This window comes from Girardinichthys multiradiatus, chromosome 6 (genome assembly GCF_021462225.1).
Source record: "Girardinichthys multiradiatus isolate DD_20200921_A chromosome 6, DD_fGirMul_XY1, whole genome shotgun sequence".
Taxonomy (NCBI): Eukaryota; Metazoa; Chordata; class Actinopteri; order Cyprinodontiformes; family Goodeidae; genus Girardinichthys; species Girardinichthys multiradiatus.
The window spans coordinates 42,978,669-43,005,216 of record NC_061799.1 but is presented as its reverse complement, the minus strand read 5'-3'; the positions used below and the strand labels follow the sequence as shown (position 1 = coordinate 43,005,216).

Genomic DNA, 26,548 nt, shown 5'->3' with positions numbered 1-26,548 from the left:
TTATTTCTTTTGATATTTCACATATATCTATAAACTAGTAAGACATATGTTTTAAGATACACAAGTGAGTTTTCCAGCAAGCATACAGAAGTCCCCCTGACGTGATTGTAACCCTTACAGATAGTATGTTCTCCTTTCCATCTAAATCTGCGCTTGTGAACTACATTCAAGACTCTCTTGAGACAAAATAAGATATCAGAACTTTTCACCTTGTTCTGAGTTTTTTCAGACTAAGCATCAAGAATTGCCTTTAGATATGAACTACTCTTCCTGACTTACTTCTGTTTGCACATTGGAGCTGGAAATGTTGGGTTTTGTTTGTAGCTCAGGAGAGTTTACGAACACAATTTTTTTGAGCATAGTTGAAATAGTGCTATATTATAACGTGATGTTTAGTTCCAGTTTTTATACAGGGGAAATACTTTAAGTTGTAGGGGCAGATTTGATGTCCCATGGTGTTGTCTACAGCTTTGAGACTTTACTGGAAAAGACTGATGTCCCTTTTGTTATAAATTGTAGTCTGGGAACAGTTATTGGTACTGATCTGTAAGGACCTGTAGGGCAATGTTATTTCATTGTTATTTCATTCAAGAGTGGGACCCGACTCATGCAGAACTTTACAGAAAGTTTTCTTACCTATCATTCAGTTTAAGAGACATCCAGCATTTACTCCCACTAAATACTGTATGGCCAATAGGTACCAAGGTGGATGGAACTTTACACTTGAGTATCATATGTGTAAAACTGGAAAAATACACTGTGGTTGTTATTGAAAGGATTAAAAGAAAACATGTCAATGTTACAAATATGGAAGGGGACCAAGGACACGTTCCTGTGGTACACCACAACTCAGCCACGCCATCAAGGATTTATGCATATTCTTCTTCCAGGTGCAGTGAAGCAGTTTACCCCGACAAATTGACTGTAAACACCCACATGACTCACCGCTCCCGACTGTAAGAACTCCTTCTGGGCTGTGAGCTGGGCCTTCCCCTGTCCACTGGGCGGAGCCAGCAATGGACAGCAGATGCAGCAGCATCGATTCGCGGCTGACCGGCAGAGGGATGGGGTCTATTAGCAGCACGCTCCTTTCTGCTAGGGTGGAGTCGTACGAAGCCGTGGAGAAGAAGTGCATCTCAGACGTGCGGAGGACGTTCTGCCTCTTTGTCACCTTTGACCTCTTGTTCATCACTCTGCTCTGGATTATTGAGCTAAACGTAAGACAAGTGTATTTTCACTGCATGCCTTTTAAAATGTCAATGACTACAACTACTTATTGTGTTGCTTTAGTACCTAAACGTTCATGAAGGCACGATAGAAACATTAGCTGATTCATAGCCTCACGGTTAGGCTTTTCTTTTCATTTTATAATTCAGTCATCTGTCTTCTGTTGCCATCGAAATTAATTTATTTCACAAAATGTTTATGTTTAGTCATCTAAAATACTTACAGTCTTGAGGGAGTAAACCATAGAAATTTATGACGTGAACAATAAGATCAATTTTATTCAAGAAAAAGTCCTTAAACACCTTTTTTACCCCTGAGTTAATCATTTACTTTACAAACGTCCACAATCACACGTTGCCTACAGTCTGCCTGGTTGGGTTTATTACGTCACTATAATAAACTGTATGTAGAGCTGCAGACGATATCGTATGAGTCACGTTGAGGTCGGATAGGAGGTCAGGGTGCTTCGGAGGAACAGATCAAGGTCAGGCCTGTGTTCAGATTGAGGAAATAATTGTTGCAGACGTTCCCCAGAATGATCCAGTTACAACAGGTTCAACCTTCAACCCTAAGAGCCGCATGGACACAAACTGACTTGATTTCTTTTTAGCGGATTTGGTTGGATGTCCGGTTTTTGTAACGTTTTAACATTATGGGCTTAAGCACGTCCTCTAAATGGAAATTGAGTTTTCTCGTTTTTCTTTTACTTAGTTTTCTTTTTCTGCTTGGAGACATTTGAAGTTATGTTCAGACGTTTACATCCACTAATCGTTAGCCATGAATCTCATATTTTGAAATGGGACATATGGGCAGTTGCCCAGGGTGGTACTCGAAGGGGAGCGCACATACATCAGATCTTTCAGTTGAGCCTTGAACAACTGTTCTGTTGCTTTTATGCGTGTAGGGGATGGGGAGTCAGAGCCCCCAGCTTGATGCTCAGAGCAGAGATGCACCTCATTTTTCCCGCTCCAGGATTTCTTGCATTTTGCTTGATTTGGGGTCAGATCAAGCGGGATGCCACTGATGCCAGAACCGCCACTCATGCTCTCTGTATCTGATGTCAATGAGGTCACTGTCTGTGCTGGCAGCTCCAGAGCAAAACCACAGCTTTAATGTTCCAACAAATGTCTCTTTTCTGTTCACGGTCCCAGCACAGCACAGTCCAACTTTGCTTGTTCTCGCTCTACTCTGCACGCAACCTGTTGTGTTTCCATTGGCTCACTGGCAGCTGGAGGTATGGCTTAACCCTTACTGTTTTATGGTTCGGGGTAAGCTCACCAACCATGAGATAACACTCACCGTCGCCCATCATGTCCTCCTTTGAACCACCACCACAGCTTTCTGTTTGACCCACTCTGGCCATTGTGGTCCTTAATATTTTTATAGTCGCTTTTCCCAGCGGTGTGCAGGAAAATCCATAGTTTCTCATTTGCTCCTGTACCTCTGCTTATGCCCCTGACATATGGCTGACCCCTCCCACGGCCAATCAGTGAACAGCAGTCTGTTCACGTGACATTTCAGCCCCGATGGGACCTGCTCCTGAGCAGGTACCAATAATGCCAGTACCGGGCCAGAAAAGCCAGTAATGAAGCGGTCGTAAAATGGGCTGAGTGGAGCAGAGCCGGCCCAAGTAGAGCCCAAAAAAAAAGACAATAGTGTCCCTGTGTTCTAACACAATATACTAACTATGCTTGAAACATTTCTTTGGAGACAGAAGAAAAAGTCTTGAAGATATCTGCTTGGATGAAAACATTTGAGTGGAACCGTTTTAAATATTAATTATAACTCTTGATCAGACCCATACTTTTAATAATAAGGTAGTAAAAAGACTAAGACTATACGACAAATTTCGAAGTTTTTGTTTTATGATCAGACATGGAGGCCCCTAAGAAATTCAATTCAGTTTATTTATATAGCGCCAATTCACAACACATGTTGTCTCAAGGCACTTCACAACAGTCAGGTTCATACATTCCAATTAATTGTAACCATTGAACAGTGCAGTCAGATTCAGTTATTTATTCAAATTGGATAAAAAGTTTTTCTATCTAAGGAAACCCAGCAGATTGCATCCAGTCAGTGACTTGCAGCATTCCCTCCTCCTGGATGAGCATGTAGAGACAGTGGACAGTCACTGGCGTTGACTTTGCAGCAATCCCTCATACTGAGCATGCATGTAGCGACAGTGGAGAGGAACAACTCCCTTTTAACAGGAAGAAACCTCCAGCAGAACCAGAACCAGGCTCAGTGTGAGCGGCCATCTGCCACGACCGACTGGGGGTTTGAGAGAACAGAGCAGAGACACAAAGAGAACAAAGAAGCACTGATCCAGGAGTACTTTCTATGGGAAGGAAAAGTAAATGTTAATGGATGTAGCTCCTTTAGTCGTTTCACCAAGAAAGAAAGAACAGATAAACTCTGAGCCAGTTTTCAAGGTTAGAGTCTGAAAGAGAGCACATAGAGTTAGTCACGGTAGAAGCTCAGTCAGTAGCCATGTCTAGGAGAGAAAGGGTTAAACACTGAAAGACAGGGCCATGTGGATCATCTGTAGAAGGTGAGCATTAAGTTGTTGCCAGCAGAAGCTCGGACGATTCCCCTCTCCAGAAAGGTGTCACAGGTAGACACAGAGTCAGGCCAGGTGTAGCTTCTAGGAAGAGAAAAAGAGAGAACAAAGTTAAAAGCTGAAATAACAGCAAATAATGCAGAATTAGAGAGTAGTGTGAGAAGGTAGCGAAGAGGGTGAAAGTGGTCATTATGTCCTCAAGCAGCCTAAGCCTATAGCATCATAACTACAGAGATAACTCAGGATAACCTAAGCCAGTCTAACTATAAGCTTTATCAAAAAGGAAAGTTTTAAGCCTAGCCTTAAAAGTAGACAGGGTGTCTGCCTCACGGACTAAAACTGGGAGCTGGTTCCACAGGAGAGGAGCCTGATAACTAAAGGATCTGTCTCCCATTCTACTTCTAGAGACTCTAGGAACCACCAGTAAACCTGCAGTCTGAGAACAAAGTGCTCTGTTAGGAACATATGGACCAATCAGATCTCTGATGTATGATGGAGCTAGATCATTAAGGGCTTTATATGTGAGGAGGAGAATTTTAAATTCTATTCTGGATTTAACAGGGAGCCAATGAAGGGAAGCTAAAATAGGAGAAATATGGTCTCTCTTTTTAATTTTCATCAGAACTCTTGCTGCAGCATTTTGAATCAGCTGAAGGCTTTTAACTGCATTTTGTGGACATCCTGATAGTAAAGAATTACAATAGTCCAGCCTTGAAGTAACAAATGCATGGACTAGTTTTTCAGCGTCACTCCTGGACAGGATATTTCTAATTTTGGCAATGTTCCGGAGATGAAAGAAGGAAATCCTAGAAACCTGTTTAATATGGGATTTAAATGACATTTTCTGGTCAAACGTAACACCAAGGTTTTTTACTTTATTATCAGAGGTCAATTTAATGCCATCCAGGTTAAGTGATTGACTAAGCAGTTTCTTTTTTAAAGACTCCAGTCCAAAGATGACAACTTCTGTCTTGTCTGAATTTAGAAGCAGAAAATTAAAAGTCATCCAAGTTTTTATGTCTTCAAGACATGCTTGTAGTCTATCTAACTGGTTGGGTTAATCAGGATTTATGGATAAGTAAAGCTGAGTATCATCAGCGTAACAGTGAAAATGTATTCTATGCTGCCTGATAATTTGACCTATTGGAAGCATATATATAGTGAAGAGAATTGGCCCAAGTACTGAACCCTGTGGTACTCCACAATTAACAATGGAGTTTAAAGATGATTTATCATTTACATGAACAAACTGGAATCTGTCAGACAGATAAGATTTAAACCAGCCTAGTGCTGTTCCACTGATCCCTACAGCATATTCCAGCCTTTCTAAGAGAATTTTGTGATCGACTGGATCAAATGCCGCACTGAGATCTAACAGAACCAGAACAGACACAAGTCCATTATCTGAGGCCATAAGAATATCATTAGTGACTTTCAGCAGAGCTGTTTCAGTGCTATGATGAGCTCTGAAACCTGACTGAAACTCTTCAAACAGGTCATTGCTGTATAAATGTTCACACATTTGATTAGCAACTATTTTCTCAAGAATTTTAGATAAGAACGGAAGATTGGATATAGGTCTGTAATTTTTCAAGTCATCTTGATCAAGCAAAGGTTTCTTAAGTAAAGGTTTAATTACAGCTAACTTAAAAGCCTGTGGTACATATCCATTTACTAAGGATAGGTTAATCATATCTAAAATGGGGCTGGTAATCAGAGGGAACACTTCCTTAAATAATTTGGTTGGGATTGGGTCTAACATACAAGTTGAAGGTTTAGATGAAGCTAATATTTCTGATAACTCAGGAAGCTTCACAGGATCAAAACAGTCCAAACACAGATCAGGTTCTCCAGTTATTTCCAATGTTGTCTCACTTGCTGAGGATGAAGTAATCATCTTCAGGAGTATGTCAAAGATTTTATTTTTAATAGAATCAATTTTATTTCAGAAGAATCCCATAAAGTCATGACTGCTGAGAGCTAAGAGAATGGATGCCTCAACAGAGCTATGACTCTGTGTAAGTTTAGCAACTGTACTAAAGAGAAACCTTGGATTATTCTTGTTCTCTTCTATTAATGATGAGAAATAAGCTGTTCTAGCTTGGTGACGTGTCTTTTTTATACATGCAACTTTTATACAATTCTTTAAATCATAAAACTCAGCGGAGTGTTTTCTTTTAAAAGTCTCTCTTTGTGTTTGACAGGTGAATGGAGGCGTTCAGTCGCAGCTGGAAATGGAAGTTCTGCACTATAACTACCATGCCTCTTTCTTCGACATCTTTGTAAGACCTTTTTAAGCTTTCCACTCAAAAACCAAATAAAATCTAAGTTCCTGACTTTTTGAAGTTGCTCCATGTTTCATCCATCAGCTGCTGGCTGTCTTCAGGTTCGCAGCTCTCATCCTGGCGTACGCCATCTGTAAGCTGCGTCACTGGTGGGCGGTCGCTGTAAGTATTTCTGTTTTGAACATGTTTTCTTTCCCTTATCCAAATTAGCAGAGAGTGACATATTCAATTTAAATTTACGTTCTGGGAAAACCTGAGTACACCCCATGATCCAGCAGCTTATAGAAACTGTTTCTGTCGTTGCGGAGGAAGGGTGTCCCGCTCTTCTTTCCCACGTTGCTTCAGTTCATTGAGGTTTGCACACATTAGTTTCTGCACAACTATCTGAATGTCCCACCACATCGTTTCAATACGGTTAAGATTTGGACTTTGACTGGACCAAACCTGGATCCTTTTTTTTTAATACCAACCATGTTGTAGATTTGCTGCTGTATTTGGGATCATTGTCCTGTTGATGACCCAGGTTGAGTCAAGCTTCAGGTGTTAAGCAGATGGCCTTTTTCCACTTCCGCCTCTCTGCCTGTTCAGACGCTTTTCTCCTAAGCTCCCTGCTTGCTTGCATTCTTTTACTCCTAACTTTTTATCTCTTAGCCAAAATTACGGAAATATTGGACTAAAACTACTTCTAACCAGCGACTCCCAAGAATTATTATTATTTTATTTTTTCTAAAGGATTTTGATGTTTTTATAATCAAACTCGAAAGCAGGACAAGTTGACACCAGCTAATCACCACAAAATGCCTCTCTTCACCACAGAGGACTTCGACAAACTTTTACAGAAATTATCTGTTTTGGAGATGAAAATCCATGGACTAGAAGTGAATGTGGAGGTGAATATTTGGTACAACGATGATTCAACTCTGCCTGTGATCCCAAACAGTGACAGCCAGCTCAACAACTCAACCGGCAATCAGAACACTGAGAATAAACCTACCAGCAGACCCCCCTGGCATGTTTTAGACGCATGCCCAAAAAATCAAGGTGGATGACTCACTGGAAGATCTCAGCAATTAAATAAATCAGAATGGCCAGAATTACAAAGAAATGTCCCCGTTTCCCCTGGGAAAAGGAGACTTCGACAGCGAGCTGCTGTCACAACAACTGATAGGAGTGAGACAGCTGGAAATGATGGAGTTCTCCTCCAGAACAGATTTGCTCCACTACAGAATGAAAACCAGGAAAATGATACATCTTCTGAGAAGAATAAAAGGTTTGAGAACAACCTTCAGTCTAAACAGTTTTCTCCTAAGCTGCCAGATAAAAAGCGCCCCACCAGACCAAGAACCCTAATAGTGGGCAACACAGCTGTGGATGGGATTAAACACTTCTGCAACAAGAAAAACACAGAAGTTCTGATTGGTACCAGTAACGTGGTGTCTGATATCTCAGAGAATATTCTTACAATCACAGAAAAGCGCCCGTCTTTAGAAAACCTTATTATACACTGTGGAGCCATGGATGACGTGGCTAAGAAAAAATCAGAAGGACTGAAGGAGGATTTCACTCGTCTTCTGAATATTGTTGGAGGTCTCAATATCAAGGTGTTTCTCAGCGGACTGTTGTGGAATTTTCTTATCAAAGTGGGTAGAAGTTGACTCATAACAAGAGAAAATCCGGACTTTGTCTTATAAGTTTTATTCAAAGGCATTCAGCGTTTGAAGACCCTGACACTGAGGTTAGTCAGTGAAACAGAGCCCCGATCAACATTTACACACAGTATTTATACCAGAACATGACAGTGTTATCTCAACTGCAAAGAGTTTTAGAAATATGGCCCCTAGACCCTCCCCGGGTCAGAGTTAACAAAGTTATTTATGAGGGCACCCATCTACCTTCCCTTGAAATATACACTTCAGGAAGTGTTAACCATAAAACTCTCCAGCATTTGAATTTAGAGTCCATCTGCTCTAAATAACAGAACACTAATAAAACACAGAGGTCAGAGGAGAGAGGTGAAGGGAATATCAGAGCACTTTAAAAAGAATTTTCCATCACACTCCTTTCTTCTGATTACAAGATAATCACATAACTAAAAGAAAATTCTACAAAACCATCACCCAAGGAAAAATGACCTCCACCAACCTGTTATCTGGAAAGAAAGTAGCTAGAGCATAAGTAGTATCAATAGGAACTGGTACCAAAAATGGTTGATCATTAATAGCACGTGAAATCAAACAACAAACATAACAACAATCATTTCTTATCTTCCTCACAGTTTTGATGCATCAGTTGCCACCAGACATTATCAGCATGATCATAGTAGTCAGAAAAGTGATGAATCTCTCTTCGAATCCGCTGATGAATATTATTAGTCAGATTAACCACACATTGTCTTTGCTGTACCTTTCCCAAAATGAACACAAGAGTTATAAAAATACTTGAAATACCAATCATTAGCATCAGAACAGACAATCTTCCATTTAACTGCATCGTGACCTTGAAGTGGAATGTCCTTTCTTCTGGTACTGAAAGCAAACAGTTTCTTTTTTTAAAGAAAACAAATTATAAACACAACTTAAAAAACAAAGAATCCTGCTGACTCTCCTGAGTGGCTTCAAGCTGCCCTGTTACCAGTCTGGTACAGGTGGGCGGTTGTAGGAAGCTCCTCTAGAAATATATTTAGAAACAGGAACTCTAACCTGCTGGAAGTCAGGCTTCCATAGTCCAACTTATGATTTCTAACTTTCAGGCAATGCGATGGCCTTAAGTAGATTCTGAAATAACGTTGCACTGCCCAAGGGATTATTGTGCCCTTGTAAGAACAGTGTTCTTCAACCACCTCTTCAATCACTCGCCAGTGATCAGCTTACAGTTCTTTGTCTGGTGGTGGTCCGCTGTCCTCACACCTTTCAGCCGTGGATGATCCAGTTGGAAGATGACTCGTGTCCTGGAAGCCAGATGAAGCTGGAGGAGCTGGAGCTTTCCTGCAGCTTTCCTGCAGCTTTCCTGGGTGTCTAGTAGGATCTGATATGGGCCATTCCAGCCCTGGACTTCCTGTGTTTTCTCCTAGATTCTCTGACCAGAATCCAGTCGCCAGGAATAAAGGACTGGAGGGTGGAAGTGGCTGTTTCTGGTAATGCAGCCTTCACCGTCTGTGAAACTTGAGAAAACACAGTGGACAGGTTTTGACAGTAAAACAACATCCTATCTTCACACAAAGATGTGGAAGAAAATTATCTTGGCAATATCCCCATGTCCAAAATAGGAGACCTGCCACACAGCACTTCAAAAGGACTGAGATTTACCTGTGTCCTTTGTCTCAATCTTATATAAGTGAGAACAATAGGTAGAGCCTTCACAACACTTGGCTAATTTTCAATTCAAAGTCCCATTCTCAAACCTAAGTGCTTAACTACATGAACTCCATCAAAACATCCAACAAAATCCAAAGAATTGATCTTCTGACTTCACCTGATATACTAGCAGTGACCATCAGCTAAATATTCTGAATATCAAAAATGTGACATGATGTTTGTGGAAGGTCTGATTACAGGTCAACATTTCATAGTTTCAGAAAACCCAAAAAGAATTTCAAAAATGGTCTAATCTGTGGAGATATAAAATTTCACAAAAAATCAACACCATAATTTCAGAGAGGTTATCATAATGTGGTCTTAGGGAGCTATGCACCATTTATATAACAAAGTACAACGTCTCTCGCATTGTCACTAAGTCCTCACTGGAGGTATGAGCTACCCTTTTTCCCATGAGTGCTAAAACCTTTGGAACCCCATGTTACTTTATTCTGACATTCCCCTCTTCTGGCGCAGGGTCCAACCCATGCGACAATCCAGCAAAAAGTTTGTACAAAAATGTTCTAGTAACCAAGATCACATTACATAGAACCAAAGAAATGAATTCTGACATAACTATGTGTCACTATGAATTTAAGAAAAGCAACATAAAGAAAATCCAGATGTTTTTAACTGCAATTCAGTTCCATTAACAACTAAACACAAACTTTAGTTATTCACGTCATCAATGTCTCACTTAGAAATTAGTCACATATCATCCTAATTTGTCTTGTACAAAGATGAGTATTAGATTAATGGACATCTAATGTAATTTGGATGAATAAACCCTACAAATTGAATCAAATAAATAATTCCCACCAAGTATAAAGGCATGACTCTGATTCTTTATCAAAAATATATTCCTTACTTTTGCATATCTTGAACTGTCAGCTAGCTTAATGGCACCAGGGAAACTTTCAATCTAATAAATCACCAATGATTCTGCATGAAAAACTAATTCTTCAAACTAGTTTAAACTATTTCATTAACCTTTTAGTAATAAAACACATCAATCTAAAAGTCATGCTACATCCTTAATTATTATACAAAAAAAAAACATGTTTTTAAGGCAACAATCACTACAAGCATTTTGACTCTATTGTCTCTTAAACAGTGTTAAAACTCAGGAAGGGAGGTGCTGAGCGTTACCATGACAACAAAGGCATGAACCAACCTAGTAGGTGGGCGGAGTCAGGCAGAACTAACCTCTGATTGACAGCCTATGGGCGGACCCACAGTTTCTTCATCCCATCCCACATTAGTGTAACTTAAACTGCAAAACTGTTAACATGCATCTACCTCAGAAACAAGCTGCTTCTTAACTCTCCTGAAAACTCAAAGTTTTAATCAATCTGGGATTTAGAAACATTATTCTAAACATGGATTATTGTTTCATGCAACAAATAAACAAACATTAATTCCAACAAAACAAAGACAAAACATCAAAGACAGACAAATGGCCAAATTTGAAGCTTCAAGAATTCAAAGAAATTTTTAACAATCTCTTTTCAGAATATGTTTTCTCAGCCATATCTTTTAATGCTATAATTGATCAATTTTGTTATGACAATCGTCAGGATCCTTTTTAAAAATCAGTGCACATAGTCCAAAGAGATCTCAAACTATTTAGAAGCACAGCAACACTTTTCTCTTAAATGAATCCAAATTTACTGATGCTGAAACTTTTTGCTAATTCTTTGTACTGTAACTCTGTAATAATAACTACAATCCTGAGAGTTATTGTTATAATTCTCTTTTTGTTTGGCTCAATTTGATCACAGCTGCATTGCAGAATTTCAAGTTAAATGCAAAGAAGTATTTTTTATTTAATTCAATTCAAATTCAAAGATACTTTATTGATCCCCGAGGGGAAATTAGAAAAGTCGGCATTGACATTTTTATGGTATACCCAAACTAAACAAAACTGCAGTGTTTGACTTAATCAGAAATTAAGATAAGAAGCTTGTCTCCAAACTGGACTTTTTCCCACATAGTGTTTAAAAAAGAACAAACATCATTTTCTTTAATTTGGCTATTTAAATTTTGAGAGTTGGGGAAAACTTATTACTAGAACCCCTCTTTAATAATCCAAATGCTGATAAATGTTTCAATATTTTATCTCTTAATAATCTGAAATTACCTTGTGTATCTTTGTACTCCTATGTATTCTTTTAATCTTTAAACCTTAAGAAATCAAACAAGGAGACTTGAGTTTGAGCCGACCATACTCTTACTGTTAAGAGGGCATTTATTTCTTTTATTTTCCTAAAATGAAGGATTTTACTTGTCTTGATTCTGTTATAAAAATCCTAACCTTGGTTCCAAAACTAAACTCTTCAACCCCAATCTGTGTCCCCAGAGTAGAATTTTTGAGTATTATTGCATTTCAAAGTCACCAAAATGACTGGAACTCATCATTGACTTAGATCTATTCTAATAGGTAATCGGTCTACCTTTAATTAAGTATTATAATTTCATGGACCCAAAATCTATGGCTTACAGGCTTCAGGAGTCCAGGAACCACAAGTTGAGTACTACTGCATTGAACAATGGTGTTAACTTTCTGCAGAGATTGAAGGATTGGCTAAATATATTATTTCTGCTTGGACAATAATCAGATTTAAAATTATTAGTTCACAGCTCCTAATTTACCTCAGATCATATTTGCTTCTAACCCAGTTCATAAGAAGCTTCAGACAAACATTATGCTAAAAAGCCAAAAACAAAACAAAACCCAGATCTGTTTTAAAATAAAGAAAAAGCATCCTTAAAAACTTGATACTGTGGTGGAAAATAACTCCACGGTTCTGAAGGCCTTTTCATGCAGAGTCTTTTAGGAAACATGAGATTAGTTTAATTTTTGTGTGGTACCACTGTCCAAACAGATTCTTTCTAAATAACCCAATTTTTTCATACTCATTTTAAAGGTTTGTTTTACCAAGGAAAATGTGTTTAACAAAACCAATTACTCTCAAAAGTTTTAAAAGTTTTTAGCTGGTGATATCTTAGAAAACAACAAGTGTTTTAATATTTCTGTGCAGCACAGAACTGATCAGGTTTACTTTCCTTCTCCAAAGGGAGAAAAAAGAACCTGCAGAACCAAACCTTTCATAGTTTTTATCAGGACCTGATATAAGGTACAGTGTAAATCAACACGCTGCATGAATCAGAAGAGGGAAGAAAAACCTAATATAACCTCTTCCCAGCAGCTGCTGTGAAAAACAATGAATTTGTACTTTCCACAAGCGTCAGTTAACACTTGCGGACAAAAACTGCACCAAACTGTAAGTACTGTGTCAGAGACTGTATGAAGACCATCTGCAGTAGAACTAAGCCTGTTTTAATAAGGTCTCTACCCATTAGATTTATGGGATACAAACTCTGACAACAGAAAATAATATCTGAAGGAGAAACCCATCAGGTTTTACGCATGCGCTGGGTTTTAAAAAAGCTCCTTCATGAGATCTGTCCTGAGAATAACATAGAAACACTTGGTTACTGCTGAGTTTTGGAGATGTTGTAACTTCCTCTGCATTTTCATAACTTTTAATAACTATAATAATTGACCCTGAATATTCCACAACGAAAGAGAACTTGTTTCTCTAAAAGAATTAACTGGAAAGTATCAAATGAGTTAAGTTATCACCCTTTTAAAGATACTTTTCTAACCCTAAAATAATATTTTAACCCGCTATATCTGTCAACGTCAAGCAAGCGTAACATGAGCAGCGGTTAATAAGCGTTCGTCATTGCAGAAAATAGGAAAAGATTTATACAAATGTGTGTTTGTACGTTACCCCCATCAGTTTCTAAATCGCTCCAGAGTCAGACTGTCATGGCACACAGTCCTCTATCAGTCCAAAAAACAACCAGGCCCTTCCCCGGTCTGTTGGTGAGACATTCAATCATTCTTTGTCCACTTTAACTTCTCCAGGAGGGAGAAAGAAGAAACTTTGCTCCGGTTTCTCTTCTGCCCGCATAAGATGCTTTCAATATAAATCCAGTGTATCACTCTTCTGGCTCTTGCAAACAGCATGGATCGTTGTCCATCTCAGTGGGTCCAGACTTCTTCTGAGTTTCGTTTTTTTTTTTTCCTTGTAGAAAGTCATACTGCGATTTTCAACATGCAGGAAGGCAGATCTCTCTCTTTCAGGCCTTGCTGGAGAAGCGTCTCTGGTGGAGTAGACATGGAGAAGGGCAGGTTTCTAAGGTCCAGACTCAAAAACGCAGATGTTGAACTTAAATCCCATATATGTGTGTATTTGTGTGTGAGAGAGGCAAAAGAAAAGTTTAGTATAGGTTCAGATTTTGTACAAATACATATTATCAGTCAGTCAGTCAGTTGTCCCCCTGCCTGTCACTTCCTTCCACAACATGAACTATACTCCTTTCTAAAACAACTTTCTTTTCGCATCTCTATTGTCCCTTTTCAATTTTACCTTCTTTTCCGACTGATCGCAATATTTAAGACAAACAAAACTTCCTTCAGGAAAGTTTTAACTCTTTAACCCCTTAATTGATGCACTCTGTGCTTTTTAATATTCTTCTTATGTTTTTTTTATTTATTTTTCCATCAACTGTTTTACTTGAAACTTTTTAAACTATTTAACTTATTCACACTCAAACTTCCACGCTGTGAAAAACCAAACTTATCTTCCAAATTAAAGCACATTTAGCACAATCATCCCCACTTTTTCCTTTCATTATTTTATAAATCAGAGTCTGAAGAAGGAGACACCCCTGATGCCTCAAGGTTCCGGAACCATTTTTTTTTACCTGTTCAGCGGCACGTCTGCCCACTGGCTTTTCTCCTTTATGAGGTGTAGAAAATTGCTAAAAACCACCCGCAAAACCCTGTGTTTTGCTTTATCTTATTGTTACCAATAAGAACCTCCCTGCAATTCCTTTTGCAGGGTAACCGGGCCCTCAGCTGATGTCCTCCCTCTCGCAACTCTGGAACCTAATTAATTAGTTAGGAGATGATGGTTAATGTGTAATAAAAATAATAATATACATTATATCATACAGAGCAACTTCTCACCCAGATATATTTGAAGACAAATTGTTCGGATCTAATCAGCCAGAAGCCGCAGGCGGACATGAGGACTCCCCTCCGTAAAATGGAAGTGGACTGAGGACAACGTCTCCAGGCTGGCCAGGCGTCCGTGTCCCATCCTGCGGTCTCCTCTGGCACGTTAGATCCTGTTCGTGACGCCAAAATTGTTGTGGAATTTTCTTATCAAAGTGGGTAGAAGTTGACTCATAACAAGAGAAAATCCGGACTTTGTCTTATAAGTTTTATTCAAAGGCATTCAGCGTTTGAAGACCCTGACACTGAGGTTAGTCAGTGAAACAGAGCCCCGATCAACATTTACACACAGTATTTATACCAGAACATGACAGTGTTATCTCAACTGCAAAGAGTTTTAGAAATATGGCCCCTAGACCCTCCCCGGGTCAGAGTTAACAAAGTTATTTATGAGGGCACCCATCTACCTTCCCTTGAAATATACACTTCAGGAAGTGTTAACCATAAAACTCTCCAGCATTTGAATTTAGAGTCCATCTGCTCTAAATAACAGAACACTAATAAAACACAGAGGTCAGAGGAGAGAGGTGAAGGGAATATCAGAGCACTTTAAAAAGAATTTTCCATTACAGGACCCTTTGCACCGATTTTCTGTGGAGATGAGATTTTTTCCAGACTTCTGATGATTAATAAATGGTTGAAAAAAACATGCGCCACCACACCTGTGAAATTCATCAACAACTTTAATATTTTTTGGGAAAAAAGACTCAAGCAAGATGGTTTCAGTTTGAACAAGCCAGGAGTCAGACGTCTCACATCTAATCTCTTCTATTCAGTAAATAATCCACCAGCAGCTTCGACCTTCAGCAGAGAACATGGAGTATCAACAACAATGATAACGCTGCCTCTAACAGCTCCAGCAGAAACAATCAGCCAGTTGGCTGAGAAAGAGAGGTCATCACAAAAGGTCAACCCCGTCGAAATCCACAAGGGAGGTGGACTCACCCCCCTCCCCCCTCCTCCATTATACCCCCATCCCCCCAGACCCAGACTAACACCCCCACCCCAGACCCAGACCGCACAGAACTCTCCCATCTCCCCACTGAGCCGCTTTTTGCTTTACTGGATTCTGATAACATGAAAGGAGCTCTTAAAATCGGGACCCAAATGGTTCTGACATCTTCTCCATTCAACACCCCCCCGTGGCCGAGGCCCAGCTACTAAACCAACATCTTCCAAATGCCGCAGACCTCCACCAACTCCTAATCTATCTCCTCCTAATCAGGACCTTCGAATCACTTCTCTGTGATACAGTCTGGGCCCCAGTGGTAACTCTATCAGAAATGATCATGTCCAGGAAAAACTTGGGCCCCTAATAGGAGATAGTTGTAAAATCTCTGTGCTTATATGTGACAGAAAGAACAAAGTTAAAAGGATAAGAGACAGTAATAAACAATCAAACAAAAGCCATAAACTGTCAGGTACAACCAGACACAGAGTTAATATCAGCAACTAAGTCATATAAACTGGCTTTATTGAACATTAGATCTCTGTCAGGAAAATCATTTTTAATCAATGACTTCATTACTGACCACGATCTTGATGTTATGTTTTTAACAGAAACATGGTTTCATGAATTTAATGAAGCTCCCATTCTGATAGTCGATGCCTCTAAACTACAATTTTCTTTGTGAGAGCAGACAGCAAAGAAAAGGTGGAGGGGGGCCACTTTGTTTAAAGATTTATTAGAGTGTAAAAAAGTATTTCTGGGCAAATTTAACTAAGCTGAACGCAGGTGGCAAAAGACTGGACTCCAGGTTCACTATATTATCTATAAAGAGAGACTATACAGATATAACCTACAACTGAAAAATGCAAGGGAATCTTTCTTTTCTGAGATCATCAGTAAAAACATTAACAATGCTGGTGCATTATTTGCCACGGTCAACAGGTTAACAAACCCTCCTGTAACTGTAGCATCTGAACTCCACTCTACCAGGGCCTGCAATGAATTTGTTAAATTCTTTACTGAAAAAACCTAAAAGATCAGAGAGGCAGTCAGAACATCCATATCAACTCCAGTATCAATGTTGTCTCCAACTAGAACTGATTTTGACAAAGGTTCCCAATTTCACCAAATAAACTACAAAAACTTAGAAGAAATCGTACAGCAACTAAGATCTTCTTCCTGCTGTCTCGATCTTTTACCCACAGCTTTCCTTCAGAAAACTTTGCCTGTAATAACATCTGATTTAACACAAATAATAAACACGTCCCTTTTTTCAGGCGTTTTCCCCCAGGTCCTGAAAACAGCAATTATCAAACCTCTATTGAAAAAGAGTAACTTGGACAAGCTGCTACTACAGAACTACAGGCCTATATCAAACCTCCCCTTCATCAGTAAGATTATTGAAAAAGCTGTGTTTCAACAGTTAAACAACTTCCTGACAATGACCAACCGCTTCAATGTCTTCCAGTCAGGCTTCCTGCTCACCACAGTACAGAGACTGCTCTTGTCAAGGTGTTCAATGACATCCGTATAAATGCAGACTGTGGAAGAACCACAGTGCTGGTATTATTGGACCTTAGTGCAGCATTCGACACTGTTGATCACTCCATTTTATTAGAGCGCCTGGAAAACTGGGTCGGTCCTTCTGGTACAGCACTCAACTGGTTTAAATCCTACTTGAAGGACAGGGACTTTTTTGTGTCAGTAGGTAACTTTACATAAGAGAGCACAAAAATCACATGTGGCGTTCCCCAAGGGTCCATCTTAGGGCCCCTCCTATTCAATATCTACATGCTCCCCCTAACTCAGATTTTAATAAACAACAACATAAGTTATTATAACTATGCAGACGACACACAGCTATACGTTACGATGTCACCAGGTGGCCATGAACCCATTCAAGCGCTGGGTAAATGCTTAGAAGAAATCAATGCATGGATGTGCCAAAATTATCTTCAGCTGAATCAAAACAAAACTGAAGTAATAATCTTTGGACCAAAGGAAGAGCGTTTAAAAGTTAGCACACAGCTTCAGTTAATACAGCTAGAAACCACCAGTCAGGCTCGAAACGTGAGTGTAGTGAAGGACTCAGACCTGAACCTTCAGAGGAACATAAAGACAGGAACAAGGTCAGCCTTCTATCACCTAAAGAACATCTCCAGGATTAAAGGACTAATGTCTCAGCAGGACCTTGAAAAACTAATTCATGCGTTCATCTTTAGTAGAATTGATTACTGCAACAGTGTCTTCACAGGTCTGCCTAAAAAGTCGATCAGACAGCTGCAGTTGATCCAGAACGCTGCTGCCCGCATCCTCGCTAGAACTAAGAAAGTGGAGCACATCGTTCTGATGTCCCTACAATGGCTCCCTGTAGCTCAGAGAATAGACTTTAAAATACTTCTGTTAGTCTATAAATCATTGAATGGCTTAGCACCAAAATACATTACAGACTTGTTGTCAGTGGATCAACCACCCAGACCTCTCAGGTCTTCTTGCTCAAATCTACTCTGCAGAACCAGAACTAAACATGGAGAAGCAGCTTTTAGTTCTTATGCTCCACTAATCTGGAATAAACTCCCAGAAAACTGGAAAAGAGCAGAAACCCTAAATTGCTTTAAATCAAGAATAAAAACTTATTTGTTTAGAGTGGCCTTTGACTGGGCCATCTAAACATTATTAGTTACGTGTTCAGTCCAATTTTCCTTTCATTTTCTTATCCATCATTCTATTCTCTTAATTTTATTATTTTTTTTTTTTTTTAATTACCTCAGTTGTTTGATTTTCTGTATCATTGTAATGTTTTTTCTTATGTTCAGCGCCTTGAGTGCCTTGTTGCTGAAAAGCGCTGTATAAATAAACTTGACTTGAACTTGACTCAGATTTGACCCTACAACATACTGGTCTGCAGAGAAGCTCCTGGCTGACTTAGTGACAGCGAGCTGCTTGGGTCCTATGGTTGCAGAACAATCCCAAGTCATCACTCCTCCACCACTGTGCTTGGCAGTTGGTTTTAGGTGTTTGTGCTGACATGCTGTTTGGTTTTCTCCAACATGGTGCTGTGCATTATGGGTTAAATGTCTGTATTTTGATCTCATCTGTCTATGTTCTTGTTAGAGATCCTTCCAAATAAGCCATACCTGATTAGTACTTTTTTAAATTGTACTGTCATGAATTTTGACATTTAACATGCTAAGTGAGGACTGTAGTCTGAAATGGAGCTCCTGTTTTTTCCTGTTGAATGCACAACCTGAATGAACCTTTGGGTGAATTTGCTGGACATCCACCCCTGGGAAGATAAGCAGCTAAAATAAATGTTTTCCACTTGTGAATAAACTTCATCTCCAGAGAAGGATGATGTCCAGATATCTAAATGACTTGTAATCCTTCCCAGATTGATGGGAAGGCACAGTTGCTTCTCCAAGGGCATTGCTGATGTCTTTCTGACTTGGCATTGTGTTGAGTTGCATACACATACCTCTATGCTCCAAAGCAGCAAACTGCCAAAACTTCGTGCACTCGATTAGCAGCACCTGGCTGCTACTTTCCATCTTAAATCTTTGTTTTATTGAATTATTTCATGTTATATTTGTGTTAAAGGATGATATTACCAACCTGTGTGTGTTTTTCCCATTGTGCAGATAACCACTGCAGTCAGCTGTGCTTTCCTGATTTTCAAGGTCATTATATCAAAGGTGAGAGGATCGCTGCTGCTGCAGAAATAAACATTTTTGTTTTGGCTTTTCATGACCTTGCTGAAACTTCATTCAATTTCTTTTTTTTTAGAAAATATCTAATTATGTTTAAAACTGCAGCATTAGGTTTAGTTTGGTTTCTGTGTCCTTGAAAAATGTCATTTATTTCTTCATGATATTCATTTCCAGTCCTCGAAGGAGAAATGTTGCATGTTATAAAATAGCATTAGAAGCTCTGCATACCTGAGAGCACTCATTGTAAATTTTCAGTTAAAGTGTGGTTCTGAAGATGATTTGTATGACAAATTAAAATCTAAACTTGTTTCTAAAAATCCTTAAAACTTTTGAAAGCGAGATCTTATTATAGAGTTCAGGATTATGTTCATGTTGGAGTTCGTTTAAAGTCTTGAAATGTTCAGATAAGTATTGTTATGATTATGATTATTGATTAATTAATATTTATCAAGAATTATAATTTAAAATCATAATTTGAGAAAATTAATTTCTTAACCAAAAATCCTTATTTATGAATCGAAGCCAGAGATGTTCTCTGGTGTTGTAATTGTGGCTCAATGCCTTTGATTATTACCACCGTTAAATACTCAGTAATAATTGATAACTATTACCAGAGATGTCACTGTTTAATCAACCGTTTCTGACGAAACGTGGGAAACTTTGACCTTATTTTGACTGACAAATCACTCTTGCACAAAATAAACACAAACGCCTTCTCTTTATCTACGTGAACATTTATTAAATCAACAGCCTGATCCACCTCGCTATTCCGATTCAATAATCTTCACCTAATCAAACATGCTAAATTCTACACAGAAGGGTAAAAAAAAAAAGAATATCCAACTAGTCAGTCAGTCATTTTCTACCGCTTATTCCATAATGGGTCGCGGGGAAGCTGGTGCCTATCTCCAGCAGTCTATGGGCGAGAGGCGGGGTACAACCTGGACAGGTCGCCAGTCCGTCACAGGGCAACACACAGACAACCATGCACACACTCATTCATACACCTAAGGGCAATTTAGAGTGAACAATTAACCTAACAGACATGTCTTTGGACTGTGGGCGGAAGCCAGTGAGAACCCACGCATGCACAGGGAGAACATGCAAACTCCATGCAGAAAGACCCCCGGCCAGGAATCAAACCCAGGACCTTCTTGCTGCAAGGCAACAGTGCTACCAACTGCGCCACCGTGCAGCCCTAATATCCAGCTAAACAAAATAAAACAGCAGTGGGTGTGTATGGAATCAACCAGCAGTTATGGCAAAAGTGATAATCTGACAAAGGAATATGGTGTTGAACGGAGTTTTGGGAGCGTAGCCAGAAGGTGTAGCTGAGTTACAGTGAGCCATAAAACGTCCCCCACCGCTGGGGATGTTCGAGAACACAAAGGGTTGTAAAAGTTTTGGCGGCAAGCTAGTAAAGCACGAAGTTTAAGACAAAGAAAATGGTGAATTTCACCATGAGGTTATTATAGCAGTCAGTCTTACGGCGCACCTACGCTCAGGTGTTCGCACGGTAAAAACACAACTTGAGAAGCGCGTCGGCTTCAGAGTCCAACAGCAAGTTTCAAAACAATGGCATGCACATACAATTCAGAACACATTACATTCTGAGTGGGAAATCTAATCGCACTAAAATCCTATCTCTACCCTGGCCAAGCTATTCCTAATGAAGAAATAAAAAATAAAAGGTGGATTTTACTTGTCGTTGTCTCCTCTGAGCAGAGGTGGGGGGTGAAGAGCTCCACGCGTCCGCAGATACTCAGCAAAACAGTCCGTTTTCTTCCTTGGTGGCCTCCGTGGCAGAAAGGTAGAAAAATTATGACGGACCGTCACTAGTCAACTGGTACAAAACAAGGAGGGAAAGTTGTGTCTCCTTGAAACTCCGTGGTTTTTTCTTCTGTTACGTGTTAAACTCACGTCTTCGATCAGCAAAGTGAAATTTCTGGCCTTCCTATTCCAGAAACTTCTTTCATGAATTTTTTGTTTTGCCAACGGGGAGAATAAATTAAAGTCCCCGTGGGATTTTCTTCTCCAGAGGGATGCTTCAGTTGCCTGGTAACCGTGTCGAGATCCCAAGCTGAAAAGCACCTCCTTAAAGGGGCCACCTTCCTAAATAGCCTCCTGTGACGTCAGACTTGGGACGTCTCCGTCTTATCAGCCGCGGTGCCCGCTAGGATTTCAAGGAGCAGACACAAAATTTGCGGTACAAAATGGCGGATGACGTTGGAAAGGCATAGTGGCGTCCAGCAACGTGCAAATGGTCCAATATTCAGCAAACAACTGGTCCAACAGTATTGATTCATCAATTTTCATTCTCCAGATCTTATGTGTTGAAAAAAAGGAAAAGGAGTTTGGAAAAGTTCCCAGATTTTTTCCTTTTTCTAAAACATTGTAATCTAAAATAAAAAGCTTAACAGCCTTTTTTTTTTACATTGTTTTATATTCTACTTGAACTTAAACACGAAAGGATCTTGCATGTTTGGCTTTTTAAAGGAAGACATATAATGTCCTAAATTGCTTCAGGTTGATTGTTTTCTGTTGTTTTGTCTAAAAAATTGTGAGTTTTTTACTGATGTTAATCAAATAAATATATGTTTATCCAGACCCCAAAACAACAGTGAAAAAGATCAGGGCTGATTCAGAAGCTAAAATTATTGTTTTAAATTTCCTGGAACTTACAGATGATAAAACCACCATATATAACGATGAATGTAAAAATAAAAAATAAAAAACAAGCAAAAAATCCAGGAATTTGGGTCCAGAAAATTCTGGTAATTTTAAATAAAAAATGTGTTGTTTTGTTAAACTGACAGCTTTAAATTCCTGTGAGTCCCTAACATGTTTATTTGTATGGAAACCCATTTAGGACAGAACTATTCGTTCATTTCTCTGTGTGTGTGTGTGTGTGTGTGTGTGTGAGCGTAGCTGCTCCTTCAGGGCGCCTTCGGTTACCTGCTGCCCATCGTCTCCTTTGTCCTGGCCTGGATAGAGACGTGGCTGCTCGACTTCAAGGTGCTCCCCAAGGAGACCGAAGATGAAAACAGTGAGCCTCGGCGCCGCAGCTCTTCTTTAACTGTAGACTAACAAACAGCTGTCAGCGAGGACAGAAATTCATCACATTAACTCGATTCAGGAACTTTCTGATGAGACAGATCTTTGTCCCATCTTGTCTACAGGATATCAGTCATTCGTGGACGCTGCTGAGCCTGCTCCTCACATGGGTCCTGGTCCTTTATCTGACGGGCAGTTTTACTCTCCGCCGGAGTCTGTGGCAGGTCTGTTTTCTCACTCTGATAATACTAAACATATCCTAAACCAACGTTTACTTCTTTCTTATCCTTTAGCCTCTTAAATGTGGATTTCTCTTTCAGATTTAGCAATGAAAAGTCTTGATGTAAAACTCTTTATTTCCCCACATCTCCTGATGTGTCATTGTTGAATCTGGGACTGATCTGCAGCCGGTTTGTAGCTGTGGATAAGCTGTTTGGATCGTCACAATGATTCTTCTCTGTCTTGTGTTCAGACTCTGATGAAGATCTGGAGGATAAACACGATCCAGAAAAAGGCCTGATTCAGAAAGTCTCCTAACAGGTAACAAGCCCTCCATGTGGCAGTGAAAATGTACCTGATGGTTTAAGCTCTGTAGGCAAGATTGTCAGTTTAAAATGAGAGAGAGCGAAACACGGTGACTTAAACAATGTTTAAGGAATGAAAATAATAGCAGCGTAATGTTTGCGGGGATGCCTGGAAATCTGGGTTGCACACAAGCGAAGGGAAGCTCTGAATTGGAGGTCAGCAGAAGATGGAACCGGGTCACACTGAGGTCTGCTCAAAGCACAAAGAGACCTCTAGTGGTGAGAACGCCTCAATGTTTCCACCTCCAGGGCATCTAAAGCCGTGGTGTCCGTTTTTCCCTAAACTTTGAATGGAAAGTTGTTTTTTGTGAATTATTTTCTTTTTACTTGTTCAGTAATAAATTAAATATACAATATTTTAATGAATCAAAGCCGTCTGATTTTTGTAGAAAAGAACAAATTGTAGGTTTGAGAAAGGGTCCTAAACCAGGGGTCAGAAAGCTCTTTAATTTTGTCCCCGCTGCTACAAAATAACATTTAGATCTGCAAAAAATACAGATTTTATAAACGTACTAAATTAAATGTATTATTTTGACTGTTAAGGAAATTTAGTAATTCAATGTATTTCTATTTCCACATTTTGTTCAACAAAATGAATCATTAACTTTTACAAAAGATAATTTTTTTAACTCTTTTCAGCTCCATTTGCTGGAGGGCCAAATTCGTACCTTTCAACTGCGGCCGGGGGCCACACAAAATGGTCCCTGGGCCTCACTTTGGACACCCCTGATGTTCAGCTGATTTTATTTACGAAGTTCTAATTTCATAATAACCAGCTTTCTCTTAATATTGGTAAATAGCGACACAACAGAATTCCAGAAACAACATTTCCATTCGCACAGTTCCTGGTTAACTGGTTAATTCTTGGCATTAGTTAGTATTCCATAATAGCTGCAACACCTGAGCAGGAACCAACCCCTGTTCCCCTCCACCTCCCCCTCCGGTTGGCAGACCAACTATAAAGGTGCATTATCGCCACCTGCTGGACTGGAGTGGGGACAGGAATGTAACAAAAACAAATCCTTACAGGTTTGCTTTTATTTTAATGGATTAACTCCTGAAGGACTCTCAGTTGTGCAGTTAACATTTAGTTTCCTCAGTGCTTCTCCTTTCAGGTTAATGTTAATTGTACTTTATGAAAAAATGCTGTAGAGATTCAAGCAAATTGCAATGATCACATAACCCAGATGTATGCTTTCCAGTAACTTTAAATGTCATGAACTGTGTGGCCTATTCTGAGATGACAAGGAGACTGAGAGAAAGGTTTGATATTTAAAAGGCAGTGTTTATTATGCCTGAATTTAAATAGGCTGTTTACCTTTTTGACAGGTAATACGTAGATATTTTTATTTATTCTGTTTTCTGTAACTTGGCACTAAAGTTCACTACCGGGGTTCTATTTTATCTGGATAACATTTTGTATTTAGATTTTTTTATTTGATTTGATTGAATTATTTGTTTACTTGCATTTTCTCTTTCATGTATTTCTGTTATTTATGAAATGGTTTAAGTGATTAAATTCGATTGATCGTCGGAATAGTCAATACAATACTCAGTTAATCAAACAATCATTTGCTACAGCCCTACTTCAAGGTTCTCAGTATTTAAAACCAGGGTAGACCCATACAGTATGTGATGAGTATATTCAACCTTTTACCCTTTAAATGGACACACACCCTGTAGGGATAATGCATTGTTTTTATGTGCTCTGCTGTGCTGCCTTTCAATCTAATTTAGTTTGAATGGGATTCAGATTTTTCATTTCATATCAAATAAAAACTAAGATTGAAACTAAACAATGTTTTTCTGGTTCAGCTGCGTCTTCTCATTTATGTTGTTTATGTAGGAGGAAGATCTTGTAGTCCATGTTCTTCACTAAAAAGACCAGAGCTTCAGAGTTTCGTCCACCTCCAACACTTGTTTCAACCGTTCAACAGCAGTGTCATGCAGAAAGGGATCAACTTTAATGTTCATGTTTATCACAGGAGACATTTATAGTGCTGGGGAGGTTTATTTGGTTATCTGGGAGATAACTCATGATAACTCATGCAGCATCAAACTGAGGTTGAACCCAGAACTCCAGGAAGATGATTTCAGAATCAAATGATGACTTAAAATACGGAGCTTTGTGTAAGTTCTGATGTTAATGTGTTTTTGTTTTTGCTTTTTTGGACCGGTAAGTTTAAAAGATGCTGTGCTGTAAAAGCATACAAACACCGTTTAGATGCATGAGTTTTTGGCCCTGAAAAAGTGTCGCCTTAAATCAGAGGAAAGCCTGATTGAGTGATTGGAAGATTATCTAAGGGATGGTAAACGGCTTCACTGCACTTTTCTATTTATAGTAGATTTACGTCATCAGCATAGGCGAATATTAAAGGATAAATATCTGGCATGTATCCAAATTGTAAGGGACTGTAAATTTGGGGTCAGATGCTTGAATTTGACCTTTTAAAAGGTTTGAGAACCCTGGATGAGTCAGGTTTCTTCTGTTTTCTGTTCCCAAGGGTTCGTCTCCTGAAGATGGACGTGTTTTCCTGCTCCTGTCGTTCTACTGAGGGACATTAAGCCTTACATGTTCTGATACATTCATGTCAAACACCTCAGTTAGAATATCAGCCTTCTACACACACAGACTGGACAACTACTGCAGAGTCACAACTTCTGGTTTTAGCTGTTTTTCCTGTTTTTGGAGCTTATAATGGAATTAATTTTTATATGAAATGCACTTAAAGTTTGGTTGAGCAAAATTCACTTTTCTTTTCTTTTATTAAAAGGACTTTTACAATGTTCAACACTGTTACACTTTGTTTTACACATTTTTGATGGCTTCTCTTATATTCACACTATGTTGACTTTAATCTTAATTTGTTTCTGAAGTTTATAATCTGTGATTTGATGAAGGAATGTTTGTGGACCAGTTTGTATCGACAAGCACTGCAGAAGCTTGCTTTTAACATTAGATTCAAAGAGACTGAAGGAACATATTTAAGAGAACAAAATGAGCCATAAACCTGCTGTATTTCCACATGAGGGTTCCTGCACTGTATGTAACATTATACATATATATTATATATTTATATATATATATTATATATATATATATATGTATGTGTATGTATGTATATATATATATATATATATATATATATATATATATATATATATATGAAGGAGAGACAGAGAGAGATCTATATATATATATATACAGTATATATACCTGCTTTTAAAAGCTGCTGATGGGAGAAAACAAAAGTCAAACAATGTAATTAAACATGTCTTCATGCATGCCATCCAAACTGGTTTACATGGAAATCTTGTCTGTAAAAGAGAATCAATAAAAGGTGAAACCTTGTATTTCTCAGTTTTTTGCTCTTTTCCTTCCCAGCCCACAGGTTTTCGATAGGATTGAGTTGTGGAACTGAGATGCCGAGGAAGAAGGTAGAAGTCCTGTCTGGTGAATCATATCTGTGTTGATTTCTATCGTTATCCTGCTAAAGTTCTCTGACAGAGACCACTAGGTCATTATTTAAAATGTCCTGGTATTTCACGGAGTACATGATGCCATGTGCTGTAATAAGGTTGCCACAGCCTTTGGAAGAGAAATGAGCCCACAGCATTACAAATCCTCCACCATACTTAACAGCAGGCATGGATCAACCTAATCCTATCATAATATTCATCCTTTGTTTCACATCAGACCCACATGGATTGTTTATTGATGAAAAGCTCATCCTAGG

General features: G+C 39.0%; 1 protein-coding gene across 3 annotated transcripts; it reads left to right on the top strand.

Annotated features, from left to right (window-relative positions):
- The first annotated feature begins 1,016 nt into the window (after window positions 1-1,016).
- Window positions 1,017-26,165, top strand: stard3nl (STARD3 N-terminal like). Of its 3 annotated transcripts, none has more exons than XM_047369212.1 (8): window positions 1,017-1,217; window positions 5,995-6,072; window positions 6,160-6,237; window positions 19,105-19,158; window positions 22,102-22,219; window positions 22,353-22,451; window positions 22,700-22,767; window positions 25,316-26,165. In XM_047369212.1, exons 1-7 carry the CDS (start codon window positions 1,017-1,019, stop codon window positions 22,762-22,764), a joined length of 693 nt encoding a protein of 230 aa, XP_047225168.1. In that variant the 3' UTR covers window positions 22,765-22,767; window positions 25,316-26,165. The 3 variants fall into 3 exon arrangements, with proteins under 3 accessions (XP_047225168.1, XP_047225170.1, XP_047225169.1); XM_047369214.1 differs by lacking the exon at window positions 25,316-26,165 and adding an exon at window positions 24,658-25,309; XM_047369213.1 differs by lacking the exon at window positions 25,316-26,165 and adding an exon at window positions 23,451-24,607.
- Window positions 26,166-26,548: the final 383 nt, after the last annotated feature.

Excerpts from the sequence above, each read along its gene's own strand:
- stard3nl (XM_047369212.1), top strand. The coding sequence starts at position 1,017 with ATGGACAGCAGATGCAGCAGCATCGATTCGCGGCTGACCGGCAGAGGG. Across the intron at positions 19,159-22,101 it reads TCAAGGTCATTATATCAAAG|CTGCTCCTTCAGGGCGCCTT; the intron begins GTGAGAGGATCG and ends GTGTGAGCGTAG. Across the intron at positions 22,220-22,352 it reads GGAGACCGAAGATGAAAACA|GATATCAGTCATTCGTGGAC; the intron begins GTGAGCCTCGGC and ends TCTTGTCTACAG.